The sequence below is a fragment of the Brachyhypopomus gauderio genome, unplaced genomic scaffold (assembly GCF_052324685.1).
Source record: "Brachyhypopomus gauderio isolate BG-103 unplaced genomic scaffold, BGAUD_0.2 sc79, whole genome shotgun sequence".
NCBI lineage: Eukaryota > Metazoa > Chordata > Actinopteri > Gymnotiformes > Hypopomidae > Brachyhypopomus > Brachyhypopomus gauderio.
This window is the reverse complement of record NW_027506900.1, coordinates 380335-399418: the sequence shown is the minus strand read 5'-3', so window position 1 is coordinate 399418 and position 19084 is coordinate 380335. Positions and strand designations below refer to the sequence as shown.

General features: G+C 40.5%; 1 protein-coding gene across 7 annotated transcripts; it reads left to right on the top strand.

Annotated features, from left to right (window-relative positions):
- Positions 1-429: 429 nt before the first annotated feature.
- sergef (secretion regulating guanine nucleotide exchange factor) lies at positions 430-18535 on the top strand. 7 transcript variants are annotated; one of them, XM_076990949.1, is made up of 12 exons: positions 430-497; positions 1124-1256; positions 1470-1625; positions 1838-1932; positions 2171-2231; positions 2375-2488; positions 2665-2727; positions 2951-3109; positions 3237-3388; positions 11009-11045; positions 16865-17060; positions 17470-18535. In XM_076990949.1, the coding sequence occupies exons 1-11, from the start codon at positions 456-458 to the stop codon at positions 17020-17022; spliced, it is 1170 nt and encodes a 389-aa protein (XP_076847064.1). In that variant the 5' UTR covers positions 430-455; the 3' UTR covers positions 17023-17060; positions 17470-18535. The 7 variants fall into 7 exon arrangements, with proteins under 7 accessions (XP_076847064.1, XP_076847063.1, XP_076847061.1 ...); XM_076990948.1 differs by having other exon boundaries at positions 1793-1932; positions 3237-3361; XM_076990946.1 differs by having other exon boundaries at positions 1793-1932.
- Positions 18536-19084: the final 549 nt, after the last annotated feature.

Genomic DNA, 19084 nt, shown 5'->3' with positions numbered 1-19084 from the left:
AGTATAATCTTTAACTTTTTTCTCTGTACACAGTATTACAGGGAAAAGTGCATAGCCTATATTTTCTGAAAGTCAACGTATTTCTGTCAACTTCTTATATTTTTTATTTCATATGCCTTGCCATATCATTTCCGGTGTTGCTTGATTGCATCTTTAATAATAGTGTTATAACTTGTATTCATTTACAATTAAATAAATGAATGGTGTACATATATATTAAAGGTTATGTAAGGATAAATTGCACAAATTAGTGTCAATAATGCTTACGTTTCTGCTTAAATCTATACATGTACTCTCAAACAGCCGAAACATGTCTAGCACTTTAGGTTTACAATTCTTTGAAGAATGTGATGTTACGTGTATAAGTGTAGATGCTTATTATAATAAACTTCCTATTTTTGTACTGCAACAAAATCGATGTCGGTTTGATGACGCCATCAACCTGCGACGCCAAAATGGAAACAAGACCGAATATAGATTGTACTTTGTACACGTGGGTAAGTTTTCGACAAAAACCCGTGACAACGGGTTAAACATTTCTGATGACAGTGGGAAGTTATACTATCAATGTATATGAACATATTATTAGCATAATTTTAAATTTCCTCCAGTCGTATTGAGCTCGTTGATTTTTTTTAGAAGGGTATCAGAGTGAAATAGTGGAGAATTGGGCATGTCCTCATGTTTCCCGCGAGTTGAATGTCTGGTGGCATGTTTCCTCTCCCCACAATAGAGCGCAGAAGACTGGCTACAAAAACGTTAATTACGACTAGCTGTTATTAAAGATCAAATGTCATAGCATTCAGCAGTCTCTGGAAGCTCTTCCTTGTTGTTGAGGATGTTTATGAAGAAGCAAGGGGCACGCCTTCATGATGGGGTTCATAGTGTGCAAATTGTAATATTCCTTAGTTCATTATTCTGCACAGGAATCAATGAACACAAAAATATCCAGTCAATAGGGCCCGCGGATATATTTACATGTCTCTGGCGGTTTGTCTTCACTCGCTTACACGCTTACTAAAGAAACGTGTAGGTAAACTCTAGAGCTCCCAGTCCATCATGATTTTGGCTTAATAAACACGTGCAGCTCTATATGATCTAAGAGTTGTGGGCCTTCCCTCAGGGGGCGAACAGTTATGGGCAGCTGGGTCTGGGTCATGGCGAAGATCAAGTCGAACCGCAGAGTTCCAGCGGTGGGCAACACAGATCGTTACGGTGCATCACGGGTGGAGGTGGACATTCCGTGCTCATCACTGGTGAGAAACATATAACTGTATGTAGGTTTATTTAAAAACACAACAAAGCGTAATTTTAACTATGGTTAATGTACTGCCCCTGCCAGCATTCGCTCACAACTGTTGGTCTGCTCTTAGGATGGTTATGTGGACAATAGTTCCCTCTACTGGTATTATCTGTCATAACAACTAAAAAATTATATATGATTATATATTTTTTAATATATGTCTTAGAGTCTGGAGACTTATTAGTATGTGGACAAAATCACAAAGGACAACTAGGACTTGGCCACACCTCAGATGTCATGACCTTTGATCTTTGCCCTTTGCCTGGCTGTAGATCTGTTCAACAGGTCTCTTGTGGCTGGGATTTCACCATCATGCTTACTGGTAAACCTAAGCCACTCATCATTGTCATTAGAAATTGTAGAGTATATGAAAAACATTTTCATGTTTTTAACTTAAGTAAGAGCTTTAAAGCATGTGAAGTGCACAAAGAGGCTAGTTAGTTTGTAACATTTGGAACAAAAAGTGTATAACCGTTTGGATTCATTTAGATCAGAGAAATGTGCCTATAGCCATTGACACCCTGTGTCTGGCAGATGATGGCCAGGTCTTGGCATGTGGCTCCAATGCTTTTGGTCAGCTGGGCATCTCCCCACAGATAAAATACACAGCTGAACCTCTGCCCATCAAGGTAAGGACTACATTTAGGACTAAAAACATATTTCTGTTTTGTCTGTTTGGTGCATGCATGCTTAAAACAAGGACACATGGTGTCAGTGATGTCATTTAGCACCGTGACACCACTTTGCACTGAAATTCCTGCTTGCTATCCGTGAGTGAGTGAATGAATGAGTGAGTCAGTGAGTAAGCTAGTTAGTTATGATCCAATTCCACAAGGTGCTTTCAGGAATCATTTTTTTTCCCTTTAGTCTTTGGGTGACCCTGTCATCAGTGTAGCAGCAGGGCTTAGACATACACTCGCAGTCACAGGTATGAGCCCCCTCCATCTCTTCTTCTCCATATCGTCCTCTCCCCCGTGCACTCAGTGTGTGTGTGTGTGTGTGTGTGTGTGTGTGTGTGTGTGTGTGTGTGTGTGTGTGTGTGTGTGTGTGTGTGTTTATCTGCATGAGAAGGTCCAGGCAGAGTGTATCAGTGGGGTACAGGTCTGTCCACTCAAGCGAGACGAGCACTGTGTCCTCAGCCTGTCCCCGCCCACTTCACCTCCATGGAGCCCTGTTTGGTCCCCGGTACGCACACACTCATCATGTATTCCACCTGTGGCACTACAATGGCAGTCTACACAAATTTGCACATATATCAACATAAGCCATTTCTGCATTGCTTTTCTGGTGTGTTATTATGTTGGATCACACAAAGCTATGTGTAGTGCACACTTTACTGATCCTTCTGTCCTCGCTTGTAGGAATAGACCACGAAACTCCCCACAGAGTTACTGCAGGCTCAGCTCACTGTGTCTGTCTCACAGGTGAGATGTTTCTGAATTAAAGGTTTGCCTTATTACACTCTGCTGTGATTGTATTCCTCTACCCAAACCAGTGCATTGTCACCCGAACCTACTAGGAGTTTGGCCTGTGCTCATGAACCCATTAGCCCTTCAGAGGAAATGTCTGCTGTGTGTCCAAACACTCTGAGGGACTGTTGAACTTTTTAATTTGATCTATCTTCATTGTTTTTTTGTATTTCTTTAGTGTCTGGTGCTGTGTTCCTATGGGGTTGTAATAAACATGGACAGCTTTGCAGCACAGAGTCCTTCGTGGCTCTGCCTGCAGCATTAGACCACGCCCTAGTGAACAGGGAAAGAGTCTCTGCTATACACAGTGGCTGGACACACCTAGTTGCTCAAACAGGTACAGGTTGTAGAGCACAAACATGGTAAAGGCAGTGTGTTATTTGAGCCTTAACCTCACCGGTTTATGGAAACTTTCAATGAAGAAATCACTGTTTCATTAAATGCATTGTGTTGATCATTTTCAGAGAGCGGGAGAGTGTTTACATGGGGAAGAGCCAATTACGGACAGCTCGGGAGAAGAGGGCCATCTAATGACAGCACAGGGGCAGGATTAGACGACTCTTATCCAATGACGAGTCTGCCTTTCGAGGTCAGGACACTTAATGGAGCTACCCAGGTACAAGGATCTTCCAGACGTTACATACATATTCACACTATTTGAACACCAATTCGGCAGAGTCTTAGTACAAGCTTTGCCATTCTGAATAATGTTACCTCAATCCCCTGTAAAATTTATATGTGCCTGAGAAGAGATAGTCTGAGTGCTGAAAGGGTGCCATGTGCGTAAAGAGCCAGCAGGGGGGGCACTTCACTATGAGCAGTAATTCTATTTCTTCACATCCTGCCCAGAGACAGAGCGTTCACAGACAGTGAAGGTCATCACTAACCTTGGAGATGCAACATCTGTGATTCCTTCTATGTGTTCACAAAACATACAATATTGGGTGTAAAGTGTAAAAGAGTCTCTATTGTGCTGAGTATGTTTAAGACCTTGAAAAAAATGCATAGATATTTCTTTGCAACAAGGTGCCAGTAAGGATCTGTATGGCTGGAAGGGGGAGGGGGGGGTGCGAAATCCACCAGAAATTCACGCCATCTAGCCTCACGCTACGCCACACGCCTCTCCTGCCGAGGTTCTGTTGTTGCGGACTGGCTCCGTGAGAATGCTCACGCTTTGGACAACCGTCCTCACGCGTCTCGCTTCAGTCTGCCTCCTCTCTTCCGTGCCAGCGTCTGGCCCATCCCCTTACCATGTCTAATCATCCCAAGCAGCTAACGCCTCGGCGTGCCCCACTCCCCTCCTAACGCAGCAAAGGGGGCCGCGCAGCACAATTCTTACAGAAAGGCAGCGGAAAGGCAGTGAAGGATTATGGCGGCAGCAGACGTGCCGTGCTGCCAGTGATGGCGCGGCATCCTCGCCTAACGTTTCCGTTCTCGAGCCCCGTGACATCTCTGCTTAGTGCTTCATGCGAAGGTTCTTCTGTTACTGGCCTGCAAGGTCATCTGAAAGATTACAGAGGGAGAGCGTTTTACTGCATGCAGGGCAAGTAGCTGGCATCTGCTCCTAGGGAGTGATTAGGCCACTGTTTATGCAATGATGATTATACTGTTTAGTGAGTTTGATTTAGCAGGTTTACTCTTCAGCTAGAAGTGGTTTAGCTTTTTTTTTCTCTCTCTCAAAATCTGCTGAGTTATGGGTTATGGGTTATGTCACCCTGACCAGTGGCCAAAAAAGGCCCTGTTGGTCTCATCCTGAACAAAAGGCTCAGACATAATGATACAATACAAAGTACAAGAATCAGTAAGCTTGCTCAGAAGTAGGTTCACAGTAACAAACATCATTATTCATTGAGATTAGGTCATTCCCACCTTGTCAGACAGACAGCAGCTGTCCTGACGCTCACAAGCTTCCACATCTAGTGTTTGTCTTGCTGTGCTGAGGGTTCTGGAGGAGGGGCCGGACAGGACTGGAGACTCGGCAGCAGATGGAGGCATCTGTGTGCTTATGTACTGAGCAGAGAACATCTGTTTAACTGTTTGCAGCTTAGTTCCAGATGTGTGTGCGTATACTGAGCAAGCTTCTTGGGGCCAGAGTTACATTTACATTTATTGCATTTGGCAGACGCCCTTATCCAGAGCGATTTACATTTTTATCTCATTTTTTATACAAGTGAGCAATTTAGGGTTAAGGGCCTTGCTCAGGGGCACCTCAGTCATGGCCTCAGGTCATGGGAATCGAACCCAAGACCCTCCGGTCACAAGACCAGTTCTCTATCCACCAGGCCATGACTGGTTGATGGCAACTTTTTCATATACACAGGGAACATACAGTTGTAGTATAGAACTGAACATAGTTGTACTATACAACTAGATTCTCATGTTTAGTTTCTTGTTTATCAAGTTGGGTAAAAAATGACCCACTGTATGATAAGTAACAATTAAATTACATTTAGCGTATTCTTTAAGTGCAAAAGACCAAATGCAAAAGCTCCAGATTATTCAGTTGTACCTTGTCGTACAAGCGAGAATTAGTTGTGGGTCAGGGGAAGGGGTTGGCATGGGATTATAGACCCCCTTGCACATAATTACATAGTTGATTAAGGTAAAAACTATTCTGTGTGGTGGTGGTCTTGGATTGCACCCTTTTGTAGAGTATGCCACAGTTTTGAACCATTCAAATATCTGTTTGCTGCATTATGTCCATAAGAGCAAAAACAATACAGAGATGAATAACTACTTTTATACATACAGGCAACTTTATTAGGTACACCTGTCGAACTGCTCATTAACGCAAATGTCGAATCAGCCAATCACATGGCAGCAACTCATTGGATTTAGGCAAGGCGATCTCCTGCAGTTCAAACCGAGCATCAGAATGGGGAAGAAAAGTGATTTAAGTGACTTTGAACATGGTTGTTGGTGCCAGATGGGCTGGTCTGAGTATTTCAGAAACTGCTGATCTACTGGGATTTTCACTCACAACCATCTCTAGGGTTTACAGAGAATGGTCCGAAAAAGAGAAAATATCTAGTGTGCAGCAATTCTGTGGGGGCAAATGCCTTATTGATGACAGAGGCCAGAGGAGAATGGCCAGACTGGTTCGAGCTGATAGAACGGCAACAATAACTCAAATAACCAGTCGTTAAAACTGAGGCATGCAGAAGAGCATCTCTGAATGCACAACATGTCGAACCTTGAGGCGGATGGACTACAGCAGCAGACCACCACACCTATTGCCACTCCTGTCACCTAAGAACAGGAAACTGAGTCTACAATTCACACAGCCTCACCAAAATTGGATAATAGAAGATTGGAAAAACGTTGCCTGGTGTGATGAGTCTCGATTTCTTCCATGACATTCGGATGGTAGGGTCAGAATTTGGCGTCAACAACATGAAAGCATGGATCCATCCTGCCTTGTATCATCGGTTCAGGCTGGTGATGGTGGTGCAATGATGTGGTGGAACGGGAGATTCACATCATGGATATGCAGTCGACAAATCTGCAGCAACTGCATGATGCAATCATGTGAATATGGACCAGACTCTCTGAGGAATGTTTCCAGTACCTTGTTGAATCTATGACATGAAGGATTAAGGCAGTTCTGAAGGCAAAAGGGGGTCCAACCCGGTACTAGTAAGGTGTACCTAATAATGGCCGGTGAGTGTAGATTTATTTCAGAATAATTCTGCCTTTTAACTTGACACAAAACGGAAAATGATAATCAGATCTTGGGTAATGCGGGACCTGAACCTCCTGTCTGTAGACTATAAAGTGGTGTTTGGGACATCCCTAATTGTCTGGGCAGTCTCGGTCACCTCCTGCAGTTGCTTGCATTGTTGAGTGGGGCAGTCTCTTAAAGGAGATGATGAGAATGCTGCTTTTCTTAAGCTTTGTATTGGTCTCAGTCAACAGCGGAATCTGTGCCATGTTTAAATAGAGGCTAATCAAATTCGCTGGTTAAATTGGAGGATGTCACAGTTAAGAAATATTTATCACTTTTACGTTAAAGCTGTTAGCTGGCTTATTTGGAGTTTAAAAAATATCAGTTTATTGTATCATAATATTATGAAAACAAATGTGTATCCACATTTCCTCCTGTAAGGGTCGGAAAAACTGAGCCTGCTGGCAAATCTGCGGTGAGGTAAGGGAGCAGTATACAAAAGCGTTATTTCATGTACTCAGAAGTATTGAGATGGCTACATACGTCCTGGTAATATAACATTTCGACTAAGGAGCACAAACACTGTGCATGGCCTTAACTCTTCACGAGAAGTGCAGCGCCTTTTACCAGTTGTGTTGTACTGGGAGTTCAGGTGAGATTTTCACTGATGAAGAGTTTGACAGTTCTCACCTGTGCTGCTCCACTTTCTGTCAGCGCTTCCCAAACATCTCCTTTGTTTTTCAGACATTTAGGAATAGATTCTTGATCTGGCACCATAATGCAGTAGATTTATGTATTCCAGCATGGAGTACATGTCATTTTTCAGTTTGACATAATAATGATAACAGAGCAATTTAAAAGAAACATGTTAATCCTCTTCAAATCACTCACAAGAGTAATTGCATGCAAAGTACATTGTAAGATTGAATGTAAAATGAAAAGCGCTCCAAAATTCCTTCTCGTCATCATAAAACTGCTTAAGGCAATTTAAAATAAAAATGAAAATTCCACATCTATTTGGTTGGTAAGTGTATTCATCTGGATATGAACCATGGCTTATCTTTCAAATCATTGCATCACAGTTTGAGTCGGTGCAACTGGCCTGTGGACATTAAAAGTGTTACTGTGCTCTTCTTAATGAGAAGTACAATGCTGGTTGTCTTACAGAAGGTGGGAATTAGTGCCTGTGCTGAAGAGAGAGAGTGAATATATCACTGCCTGCTTGTCTGGGAGGCCAGAGAGGAGCCTCAATTCCCCTCTTTCCTTGTTTTGATCATGTGTGATCGACTGCAGGCTTTGCCAGCACCCCAGCTTGAGTCTGTATCAGTTTTCCTCTCTGATGGTTCTGTGTAGGTCTTCACTGTTGCCTGACAAAAATGGAGTAGACTGTGCTTGGTGGGTACTGATTTAGAAACATTTATCTAGAAAACTTGGATCTTGGAGCAATTATTGTGCATCAGTTTTAGAAATATGCATGACAACACCTGATTTTGTTAGGGATGTCAATGTTAAGAGCAGAATTTCCTGACTTACCACTAAACATGCATGCAGATATTTCAGCACATTTGGTAAAAGGGTCCCCAGATTTCCTTCAAGAGAGCTGCTGTTGCATTTTAAAAAGCTCCTCTTCCAAAGCAGAAAGCACATCTATTAACCAGCAGTAATGACTAATATGGGATGACATGTAGGCAAAGGCAGCTCATTGATTCAGAAACTGAGTTTTCCTTTTCTCTCTCTTTGTTTGTCTTTCTCTCTTTGTCTCTCTTTCCATTACACATTTGAGATCTCTCGTAATTAAAAGAGCTTGCACACCTCTCCATACATCACCTGTATACCAGTCGTCTGTTCTGTACTTACCAGACTGGGCAGCCTAGGTGCTAAGCAGCCATACACGGTCACCACCGTGCTGATAATCTGCTCATGCACATAATCTCAGCGTTCACCAGTGGCGCATGATCGAAAGTGCTTTGGGAAGAAATGATATGCACCAAGTTCGCTTGGGCCAGCTGTTATTAGACTTTATAAAGCATAACGATGCAGAATGAGAACCATGACTGGTAACACACAAGTCATATTTTATGATCTGTAGAGAGAATGTGTATATTGACTCTCTTATAATGTGAAACAAAAGGTAAAGTAATTATTTATTCTGCATTTTGTTCTGATCACAGACTAATTGGTTGACAATTATTCTCCTTGTGCCGTTTACATCTGATATTAGACAGTATTTAACCATCTCTGTACACTTCTTCTGACTGCTCAATAACTATTGCATAAATTCATTTACCTGACCCCTGGTTGCTAAGTAACTACAGGAGTTGGTTTACTCTGCAGCTGTAGGACATTTAAGCTGATGTGTTTTGGGGGAATGTCGAGGATGTGATGATCTACAACACTAATCTTGTGTCTGCAGCCAAATCACAGCCATGATGTTGCTTGCGATAAATCCTCATCTCTGGTTTTCTCACTGCTTTAATGAATTTCTTTCATTCTAAATCTGCAATATTATTTCTTTACCTATAAAGGATGCAATGTTTGCTGGCTCTACTTATTTTGCCACAGAAACTTCTGCAACAGTACTTGGTGAAGTAGAATAACAAATAGCTAAGGCACCGTCTCCATGTTCTCACATGTGGACCCTGCTCTTCAGCTTATGCCAAAGGTTTCCATTCAGGCAGGGTCAGGTCCAGGCCTATATCTCTATGGTATGTGGGCTGTTTTTGTGTGGATCTGAGGCAAATGTTTGTATATTTGTCCTTCTGGAAGGTCCAGTGGTCCATTTTCCTTGTCTCAGCAAATGCAGCTAGATTTTACTGGGACAGTGAACTCGGAGTCCTTCAAAGAGTTTGCTAGACTATTGCAAGTAAAACTTCATATAATATCACATGTATGACACCATGTATGACACTGTACAAAATTATTATGTGAATTACCATGTCGTTCCATACCTTATTGCTAACCAAGCTACAGCTGAACATGTATTAATGGCTAGTTTGCCATTATCTAAAATTATTTTGATAGAAATTTAGATTTAGATTTGAAATAGGTGTCCTTGCATTAATGCTTAAAATCTTTATTATGTACCATTTCTCATAAAAATGACATATTTAGTGTTCTATATGCACAGTCTATATAAACATAAACACTTAGTTAGTCCAGTGGTGTCATTTGGTCATGTTTGTCTTTTGCCCTTTGAGTTGTGAATGTAAACTTTAAAGTTATCAGTTGGCATATCCACATGAAACCTACAGAACTTTCTGTTAAATCATAGCAGTTTGAACAAGCTAAAGAACTGCTGGCCAGCATTGCCAGATCTACTTGCTTTTGGGGTAGATAAGGTGGACATGCCTCTGGGTGATGAATGGAGTGGTGACCTTCCTTGGGTGTACCTGTGGGCCGCCACCCATCCCATATCTCCTGCCCCAACAGCTCATTAAAGGGAAAGACGGAGAGAGTAGAAGGGAGCCAAGATCTCAGCAAGCAACAGCAGTTAGGCGGCAGCCTCTGTTGCTACAGTTATGAGCACTTTGGAAGGTGGAGGCTACAGTGCAAGCTCATCCTCTCGAGTGCCAGTTCCCCAGAGGTAAGAGAAGAGCAGCAGAAACAGCCAGACCCAGAATACTGTGAGTCACAAGAGCAGAGCCCGGGCTCCGGGCCTCACAGCCTGGCACCATCGTTGGAGTCTTTATGCAGCAGTGTGAACTCTGTCAGCTCTCTGCCAGTGCCAGCTGAACATGTTGTCTGCATTCTGTCACCCTGGCACCCTGACTGGGCCACCAAGCAGGGGCTGAGAAAAACACACAGAGCAGCCCGCATGACGAGACAGAGCTGTACTGCATAGCAAGCAGTAAATAAAACAGCTACTTAATGGTCATCTCTAATATGCCTCCCCAGTACAGCCCTGTGATCTCAGACTTCAATCTCTTATTCACAGAGAGTGTTTTTTTATTTATCTGAAACCCTTTCCTTTCCTTTCACCTGTTTTCTTTAATAACAGGGAGGACCGTTTGCCTAAAATACATAATGGCACCACCTCCTTTGGCATTATGTAGGCCTCCCATTAAACAATGCTGACTTTCTGCTAGATCTATTGGTTTCTTCATTCACTAGTGTGGTGCTGTGGCTTTCTTTCTTAATAAATAAATAAAGATAAATTCCTTATCCATTAGTTCTCGTCCTGCAATATGAATTAACCAATCAGGAATGCCTGATCATCTCATGCAGAGTAACTGATGTGACATAACATGTCTTGAATAGTTTAGCTTCTATCCAAAGTAATGGATTACAGAAAAAAAGTTGTTAGATTACCCTGAGTAAACAGATTTACATACACTACGTAAATACATACTACGTAAAAGAGTACGTACACGGAAAGAGGCACATAACCAAACTGAACTGCTTTGCGTACTTTAGAGGTAATGCTTATTCAGACAGGACAACTAGTATGCTAGTGTTATTATTCAGGGAAAGCCTAAGGCAGAAAACTTAACATGTTGGGAAATTGAAATGCTGGTGAAGAACGTTTTTTGGCTTTTCAAATGTTCTAATTCATGTATTTCTTTATGGATGCAGATTGCATGTGGATCAGAGCACAACCTTGCCATAGTGGGTGAGTACATTCATATCCTACATGCTGAGGCAAGGTTGGGATATACATTCATGAGTGTATGCATGTGTGCTTGTTATGCTCATGGTGCAGGTGGTTCTTGAATTGCCATGCTTCAAAATTCCTTTTTCCAAATTGTTCAGGCTAGGTTTCCTGCTGACTATTGAATTATGATGTAAAATAATGAAATGCATCAAACATTCTCAAGTAAAATGCTGAAAACACTGAAATTCAGATAAAAACAAGCTAGAAAGGGAAAAGGAAACCGTTGTTATTTTATGGTCATCTAAATACAGTGTTGCTACACAGATAGCTCTTCAAATGAAATGGAATGAACTCTAAGATTTAAGGTTGGATTACTGCACTATAAGCCTTCTCTGACATTCACATCAGCATTGAGAGGGTTGTGGTGGTGAAGGATGTGGTGCTAAAGGAGGATTTATGAATTAACTCCTCAAACTAATAAGAGATATCACTGATGTCTTTAAGGGCAGAATTAATCACATATCTGGTTTAGAAGCCTTGAGAGTCTAATCCTGGTATCCCAATAACACAATTCATTTAGCCTCTCCTCATTCATTTATGGATAATGTTAATATGTAAGGTAATTAAGCAGCCAGCTAGTGAAGCCAGGGTGACCCTTAACTGGATTGGAGGAAATTCACAAATTAAAATTATACTTCTGAATGCTTTTCTGACACAAAAATTGTTAACTCACTATCTTGCATGTGTGCCTAACATGACGGGAATGACCAACTAGAAATGTACTTTATAATGAAGGTCTGGCCTGCCTACTTGGTTTCACAAATCATCATATCAGCATGACTAAACATCACATGGTTGCAGTTAATCATTATACAGCCAAGTGACACAGTTGTGAAATGACTTAGTGGTGTGATGTTTTTTACATCTTTATCAGACATGCATCTATACCTAAAAATCATCACTGAAATAAGCCTTTTGCAAACCAAATTCTTTAAAATAATGCATTTTTTATAAAGACAAATATACGTTTACCATAATTACACATGAAAATGATCTTATTTAGGGGAAAACAGACATAAAAAGCCAATCTTAGCTTTTGGGAAATAAAATACATTCATTATACCAAGTAATTGCCTCACATTGTGTTTTCAAACTAGTAATTTCTCACAATTTAAGAATTGCATGTTCAATCAATCATATATTTAGCCATGAATTCAGGTGCTTAGTTAGTCTTGTTAATATTAATATTATGTTTCAGAAATATAAACCTTTGCAATGTCTTAAAGTGCTGGACCTTCAGAGCAGTCCACTGAATTTGGGCTGAAGAAATTGTATTCAGATATCTCATAAATCTTCAAAAAATATGGTTTAGTTCTGTTACAACTCTGGCCAACTCTGCTGTTAATTAGGTGGCACTTAATTAAACCTATTTAGTGATATTCCAGGACAGCTGATCCATCTGTTCTAATAATTGGCTGTAATATGACTCTTAAACATGTGCAGTTTACTACTGTGACATTACCAATTATGGATATTAATTTTCTGAGTCCATAGACTTGACTTTTGCAAAAACAAAAACACACATCTTTTGTACATTTAAAAATGTAAAAAATAACTTGTACTATTGATTTCTGTCAAACTGGGGATTTGACAGATCTTAATAGGCTTGTTCACTTTTTTGTCTTGATGGTGTGGACCTGTGACACAGTCTAATGGTGGAGCTATGTTTCACAGCTTGACTAAACCAGAGGTGGTAATGTTGTTTGACTGTGCTAATGGTGTTTGACTGTAGACCCTTCAGTATTGGTTATACCTTAAAATCTGAAATCTCTTAGTCTTCTGATAATGGCATCAACGCATTGTCAGTGTTTAACAGCTTTTTTGAACCTCTCCTCAGCCTAAAGAGCAATCATTTATAGGCTCCAGTTACATTAATGCTGATTTTCCAAGTGGGTGAAATGAGAATAAGGAAACACAGGTTGATGTTGAGATTCCAAGAGTAGATAAATTACAGTGTTTATCAGACAGGTTTTGACAGACCGCACCTGCAGCCCTTTGGAAAGGAGGCCTTTTTTGTGACAGAGTTCCTTTGGTGTGAACCTCTTCTTGTTGGCAGCCTTGTTCAACAACAAGACACTACTTTGCATCTTTCTTCTCCATCACAGCTTGGAGCCTGGGCATGAGGACGCTATAGGGGACCATAGCAAGTTGCAGTACGACTATGATGTTTTTGTTTCTTATAGCAGCAAAGATGAGGACTTGGTAATGAGTGAGCTTTGGCCTGGCCTGGCCAAGAGGCCCTCCCTTTCTACGCCTTTGCCTTCACTTCCAGCTTGGGAAGGACATTGCTGAGAATATTACTGATAGTCTCTCAATAGATTTGGCTACTTGTAGGTTACAGATAGAGCACAGTTTGGATGCTCCAGGATGACAAAGTGTATTTGGGGGAAAAAAATACATTTTAATATTAAATTATGCTAGATTAAATTAAAATTATACATTAATATGCCCTAATTGACTGGCTAGCAAAGAGATGTTTTGATTTACTATAATTTTAGAACTTTAATTTACCTTAAAACTTTCTATCTTAACAGCTATTGATAAGATCTGAGGACACCTGATGACTGATTCTTTGAGAGAATCAGTGTAAGTGAGTGCACTGGACCCTCTGTGATGTTTGTTGATTTCATTTTCTATATTTTATTTTTCCCTCCATTGTATCATAGCAAATGTTTGGTGCTGCTCCACCGTTCGAGTCTTGTCACATGGTTTAATGTAGCACTAATCTGTTTGAAAGTAAATGACAGTTTTGCTTGTCAATTAATTGCAGCTTTAGGTCGAGAACTTTTTTATATAGGTAACAGTATCTAATTGTAGTATCTTTTGAAGACCCTGCTGCTAACACAAAGGTTTCTGTCTTCTGTCTCACCCTTATGTTTGTTATTTTGACCTCAGTACCTTTTAGTTCAGGGGGGCAGAGCCTGAGGTACAGTTTTCTCTTCAGCTGTTACACAGAGAATTTGTGAAGGTGAGAGGAGAAATAGCTTCTTTATTCATCATGCTCATCTTGTGAACATTAGTATGCTACTCTATATGTTGCCATGGTCCATAGGTTTGTTGCTATGGGAACAGCAGAATACTTTCTATCAGTGCCTGGGTACTGCTCTATTGTTAAGTGAATTGTACTACTGTAGCCTGTTTCTTTATTAAGTAGTCTCCCTTAATTCGGTGAAGCAGCTTGACTCCTGCCTCCCTGTGCTCTTTTATTCCACTATAATTGCATCCTGTAAGAGTACATCTAAAAATGGACAAACACTTTTATTATTAGATTTTTGGGAACCTGGATCGCTCTTCTGTGTGAGTACGCAGGAATGAATAACGCACTGGAATGCATCACTTAGAGCATGCGTGAAGGGAGAGGGCGAACAAATCTGAGAAAATGAGTTTGCCTTGCGAAAGCAAGCTCACTTTTGGTTGCTGTGGCAACAAGAGTGGTTATATAACAGTGTTGCCATGGCACGTGTTTCAGTAGTGGTGCATGCTTGACCACACCCACAGGCTGGGCGGCTTTAAAGTGTCCGAGTCCAGTACAGTTCACTCACAAAGCCAGAAGATTCTGATTGGTTAGTGAGTGTCACAGTGAACATGTGCAATGACAAAGATTATATACAGATATTATACATTTCCAACCAAGAATTTACATGCATTTCATGTATTCCCAAGATTTAGATGATCTATGCATGCCTTGTGCATAAATCATTTCATGCATTCACAAGCCTTAGAACATATGTGTGTCGTGTACACTCTTTCAACGCTGTTCATAATGCCCTTAGATGTTTACGGTAGTGTTATACTATGGTTGAATGATATATCTGCTGACCCTTCCTCTTATACCTTCCTTCTTGAAAACAACCCTATACAAGTTTTTGAACAATCCACACACATCAACAGGCTACTTTTGAGCTCTTGAGTGATCAGATTTGCCTCAGATCTCGGACTTTACTGTGAGCGAAAGATCATGGTTAAAATCATATAGTGTGAACTCGGCATAAGAAATGCATTACAAATGCCATGTACTGATCTCACATTTTTATTAAACGCAAGAAAATCAGTATAACTGTGAATACTGTTGAAAGGAACCTAATGACTAAGCTAAAACATCTTTGCATGTTCTAAGCACCTACTCACTGATGTTATTGACAGACCTCAAACCCTTACAAGCTAGATGTCTTATTGAGCGAACCTGATGTTCAGTGATCAAATCTATGAGTGTTGGCAGCTGTTGCTTGATCTTGGAAATATGTTAACGATCATATATTTAATATCGTAAAACAATTGTCATTAGTAGGGGTGACCTGCAATAGTCTCTGATTCGACTATAGTCGACTATACCCCCTAGTCGACTATGAACGTCATAGTCGAATGTACCATTCTAACTGCATGGTGGTGCCCAAGGATGCTGCTAATCATTAGTTGTTACATGAAATGTCTTGTTTTCGTTATATATAGCCTTTTGTGAAATAAAATCATCCTAATTTCTGTTAATAAATATTTTTAAATGATGTTTGCGCATTAACAATAGGCATCTTCGTTACTACACATTAATAAATCACACCCTGCAGTTGCACCACGGACGTAATTTTGGGGGGGGGGGGGGACATGTCCCCCCCACTTTTTCAAAAGCCGGTTTTGGTCATCCCCCCCCCCCCCCCCCCCCCCCAGTTTTTACGGTTAAAACCAAATATTTAAATAGCGACGAATCCATGTCCCCCCCACTTTTGAAATCAAAATTACGTCCATGAGTTGCACAATCCAAACGAGCGGAGCTGAACACGCGACACAATACGCAGCATCTGCCGAGATTATAACGGCTACTAAAAAACTTCAAAAGTATTTTGAAAAAGATAAAGATGAATCAAACAAAGTAAAGTGCGAGTTATGTCATCAACGTCTTTCATTTCGCACGACAACAACCAACATGGCATACCATTTAAAACGCGTAAGGCGAAAAAAACTTTTTGTTGTTTCGGTCGTGTCGTCTCGTCGCGGTGCGTCTCGGCAAGTAGGCCTATAAACATTTTTTGATGTTGTTTGCTTATAAACCCCGTTACTTGAACCTTTCCTTATACTTTTTTGCTGTTGTGTAGAATTTTTTTTTATATTTTCAGGCAGGCATATTTTATTTAAAATATTTTTTGACATTTTGCACAGTGCCTGTCTGACAGTTCTATATGCGCAATGCGCACTGACGGTTAATGTTCTCTAACGTTTCATAAAAAATAAACAAGTAAATAAATAAAAGCTGAATAAAGCCAACCTACCGTGTTTATTCATTTATCTGAGTGTTTTAGGTTTTTACTTTGAAGAGGAAAAAAGTCTTGAATGAGAACGGGATCCCGTTTAAGGTGCTAAAAATAAAAATAAACCCGATTCGACTATTAGTCGACTAAAGGGAAAAGCTGACGAATCAGATTCGACTATGAAAATCCTTAGTTGAATACACCCCTAGTCATTAGAAAAATAATGCACATGTTTGGTTCTTATCAGAAGGAAAAAAAGTCAATTTTAGTCTTTTGGCCAACTCATAATCAACTCAAGAAATGTTCACTAATTATAAGACACTATGACTAGGTTGTGTTCTGAGGGGGGAGAAAAGAATTATAACATACCTGTTGGGTCATACAAGGTTCACATGTGTTTTGGGCATACAGCGATGAGTTGTCTTATCTCAGTTCATGTTAATAAGCAATGTCTATTTGTAAAATGTACTGCATGAGATGATTAACAGATTCTCTGGTGCTGTGGTCTGCTGTGGTCAAACACAACTTTTTTTCCAGAGAATCAGGTCTTTTCCTGGGGCTGGAATGAGCATGGAATGTGTGGAGATGGATCTTTTGGTGACATCATACAACCACAGCTAATCCCCGCCCTCGCAAATCTCAAACCTCTTCTTATTGGCTGTGGAGCAGGCCATTCCATGGCACTGTGTTGTTAGAAGAACCGTGAAGGATTTGTCAGCTAAGTCATCAAAAGGTTGTCTTCAACATTTTTCTTATTATTTTTTCATGCATCGTGGTGCCATTTTAGCATTAATCTAGGGCATTTCAAAAATAACATATAAACCATATTTCACAAGTAATCAGATATCAGATTTATGATGTCGAGTGTACTGGTAGTTGTCTGGCCCTATCTTATTCTCTTAGAACTGTTCTGTATGACCCATATTCAGTAAAGAGGGAGAGAGTGAGAGAATTTCAATCTCTCTCTCTCTCTCTCTCAGATTCAGATTCAAGAAGCTTTATTGGCATGACTGTGTTTTGCTACAATATTGCCAAAGCATTATAACAATCTCTCTCTCTCTCTCTCTCTCTCTCTCTCTCCCCTCTCTCTCTCTCTCTCTCTCTCTCTCTCTCTCTCTCCTCTCTCTCTCTCTCTCTCTCAGATTCAAGAAGCTTTATTGGCATGACTGTATTTTGCTACAATATTGCTACAGTCTTTATAGTGGAAGACATGGTTTACTATGGTAACATCAACCATTAGGAAATGCAGTATCTCAGAATATGATGATAATGCCATCTCCTGGTCTACCACTGTTGAAATATTTGTTGTCTGAAGTTACACACCTTTGTGTGTTGCAGTCATTCGTGTCACCTGTCTCACGTTTCATCAGCGTTGTGTTGCACATGTGTCTTGTTTGTGTCTGCATATTTAAGTGTGTATTAGTTTACATCTTTGTCAGTTCTTGTATGTTTTGTGCTCGAGAAGCTAAAGTGTTGCGTGTTTTGTACTAGCACTAAAAAGCTATTTTTGCTAATGAACAATTAGGTTTATTTTTGGCTGCTGGGCTTCTTGGCTCACCCTTGCCACGCATCACGGCAAAGCTGATTACACGTCAGACACTGTGTGAGAAGATGTGTACATACAGTAGACCTGTACACAATATATTTTTTGAAAGCTTAATTCTTAAATGTATTTATTAGGATTACTCTTTGAGAGTTTTGCTGATATTCAGTTGCCAACTTGGTTAAATTCTCATTACAAGTACCTTTACTTTCTTAAAAGTACATATGATCAGCTATATAGAATATTTTAATAACAGCATATTATTCCACAATGCATTACACTCTTGAACTGTAGTTCCTAACAGTTACAACCAGATGGACCTTTTTATAAAAGTCACTGAACTGTCAGTTTACATGTATCTGAAAAATACAAGAGGCACAAAATTGCTTAGCAATTTATTTATTTATCATCATTTAGGTTTTCATATTTTTTTCCTCAGGAAAAAGACACATAATTGCTTTAACAAACTAAACCATTAATGAAAACATCTTGTTTTGAACAAATAACCACAAGATGCACAGCACGGTTGAAGAGTACACGGGGCATCTCACAGAGCAGCTTGAATCCCCCCCACAGACAGTGACGGAGTCTGAATTCCCCCCCACAGACAGTGATGGGGCTTGAATCCCCCCCCCCCCCCCCCACAGACAGTGATGGGGCTTGAATCCCCCCCCCCCCCCCCCCCCCCCCCCCCACAGACAGTGACGGGGCCTGCCTCACCACAGTAGCAGGGTGCTGAATGCCCTCACAGAAAACTGTTCTTCAATTTTAAAAATATAAGTCAATCTTAAGTAGATCGACCTAAAACTTGTTATTGGTTATTTACCGGTGTTGATGGTAGAGTGGTTTATTTCATGTTACAGTACATTGTATCAGCAACTGATATTACATCAGCCTAAAGTGAACCCAGTTTTGCCCTGTGAGATGTTTCGTTTTTCTTTTCAATGAAATGAGCCATATTTCATTGAGCCGTATTCTAAAACCTTTAAAACCTTCTTAACACCATTACTGACTCACGTCTTTGACCTGGCGGTGTGGTGTGAACAGACACATTTTGTTCACAACACATATGGCCCCAAGTGTGTGATTGGCAGTGTTGTAGTTTGGTCCCAAACAAATGTGGATACTGTACATTTATTAAAAACAATTAAAAAAAGAAATATTTAAATAAAGTTAAGACACAGTGTTGTTTCGCTTCTTTAATTCACCTGTCC

Excerpts from the sequence above, each read along its gene's own strand:
- sergef (XM_076990946.1), top strand. The coding sequence starts at position 456 with ATGGAAACAAGACCGAATATAGATTGTACTTTGTACACGTGG. Across the intron at positions 2,232-2,374 it reads ACATACACTCGCAGTCACAG|GTCCAGGCAGAGTGTATCAG; the intron begins GTATGAGCCCCC and ends CTGCATGAGAAG. Across the intron at positions 3,389-11,008 it reads CACTTAATGGAGCTACCCAG|ATTGCATGTGGATCAGAGCA; the intron begins GTACAAGGATCT and ends TTATGGATGCAG.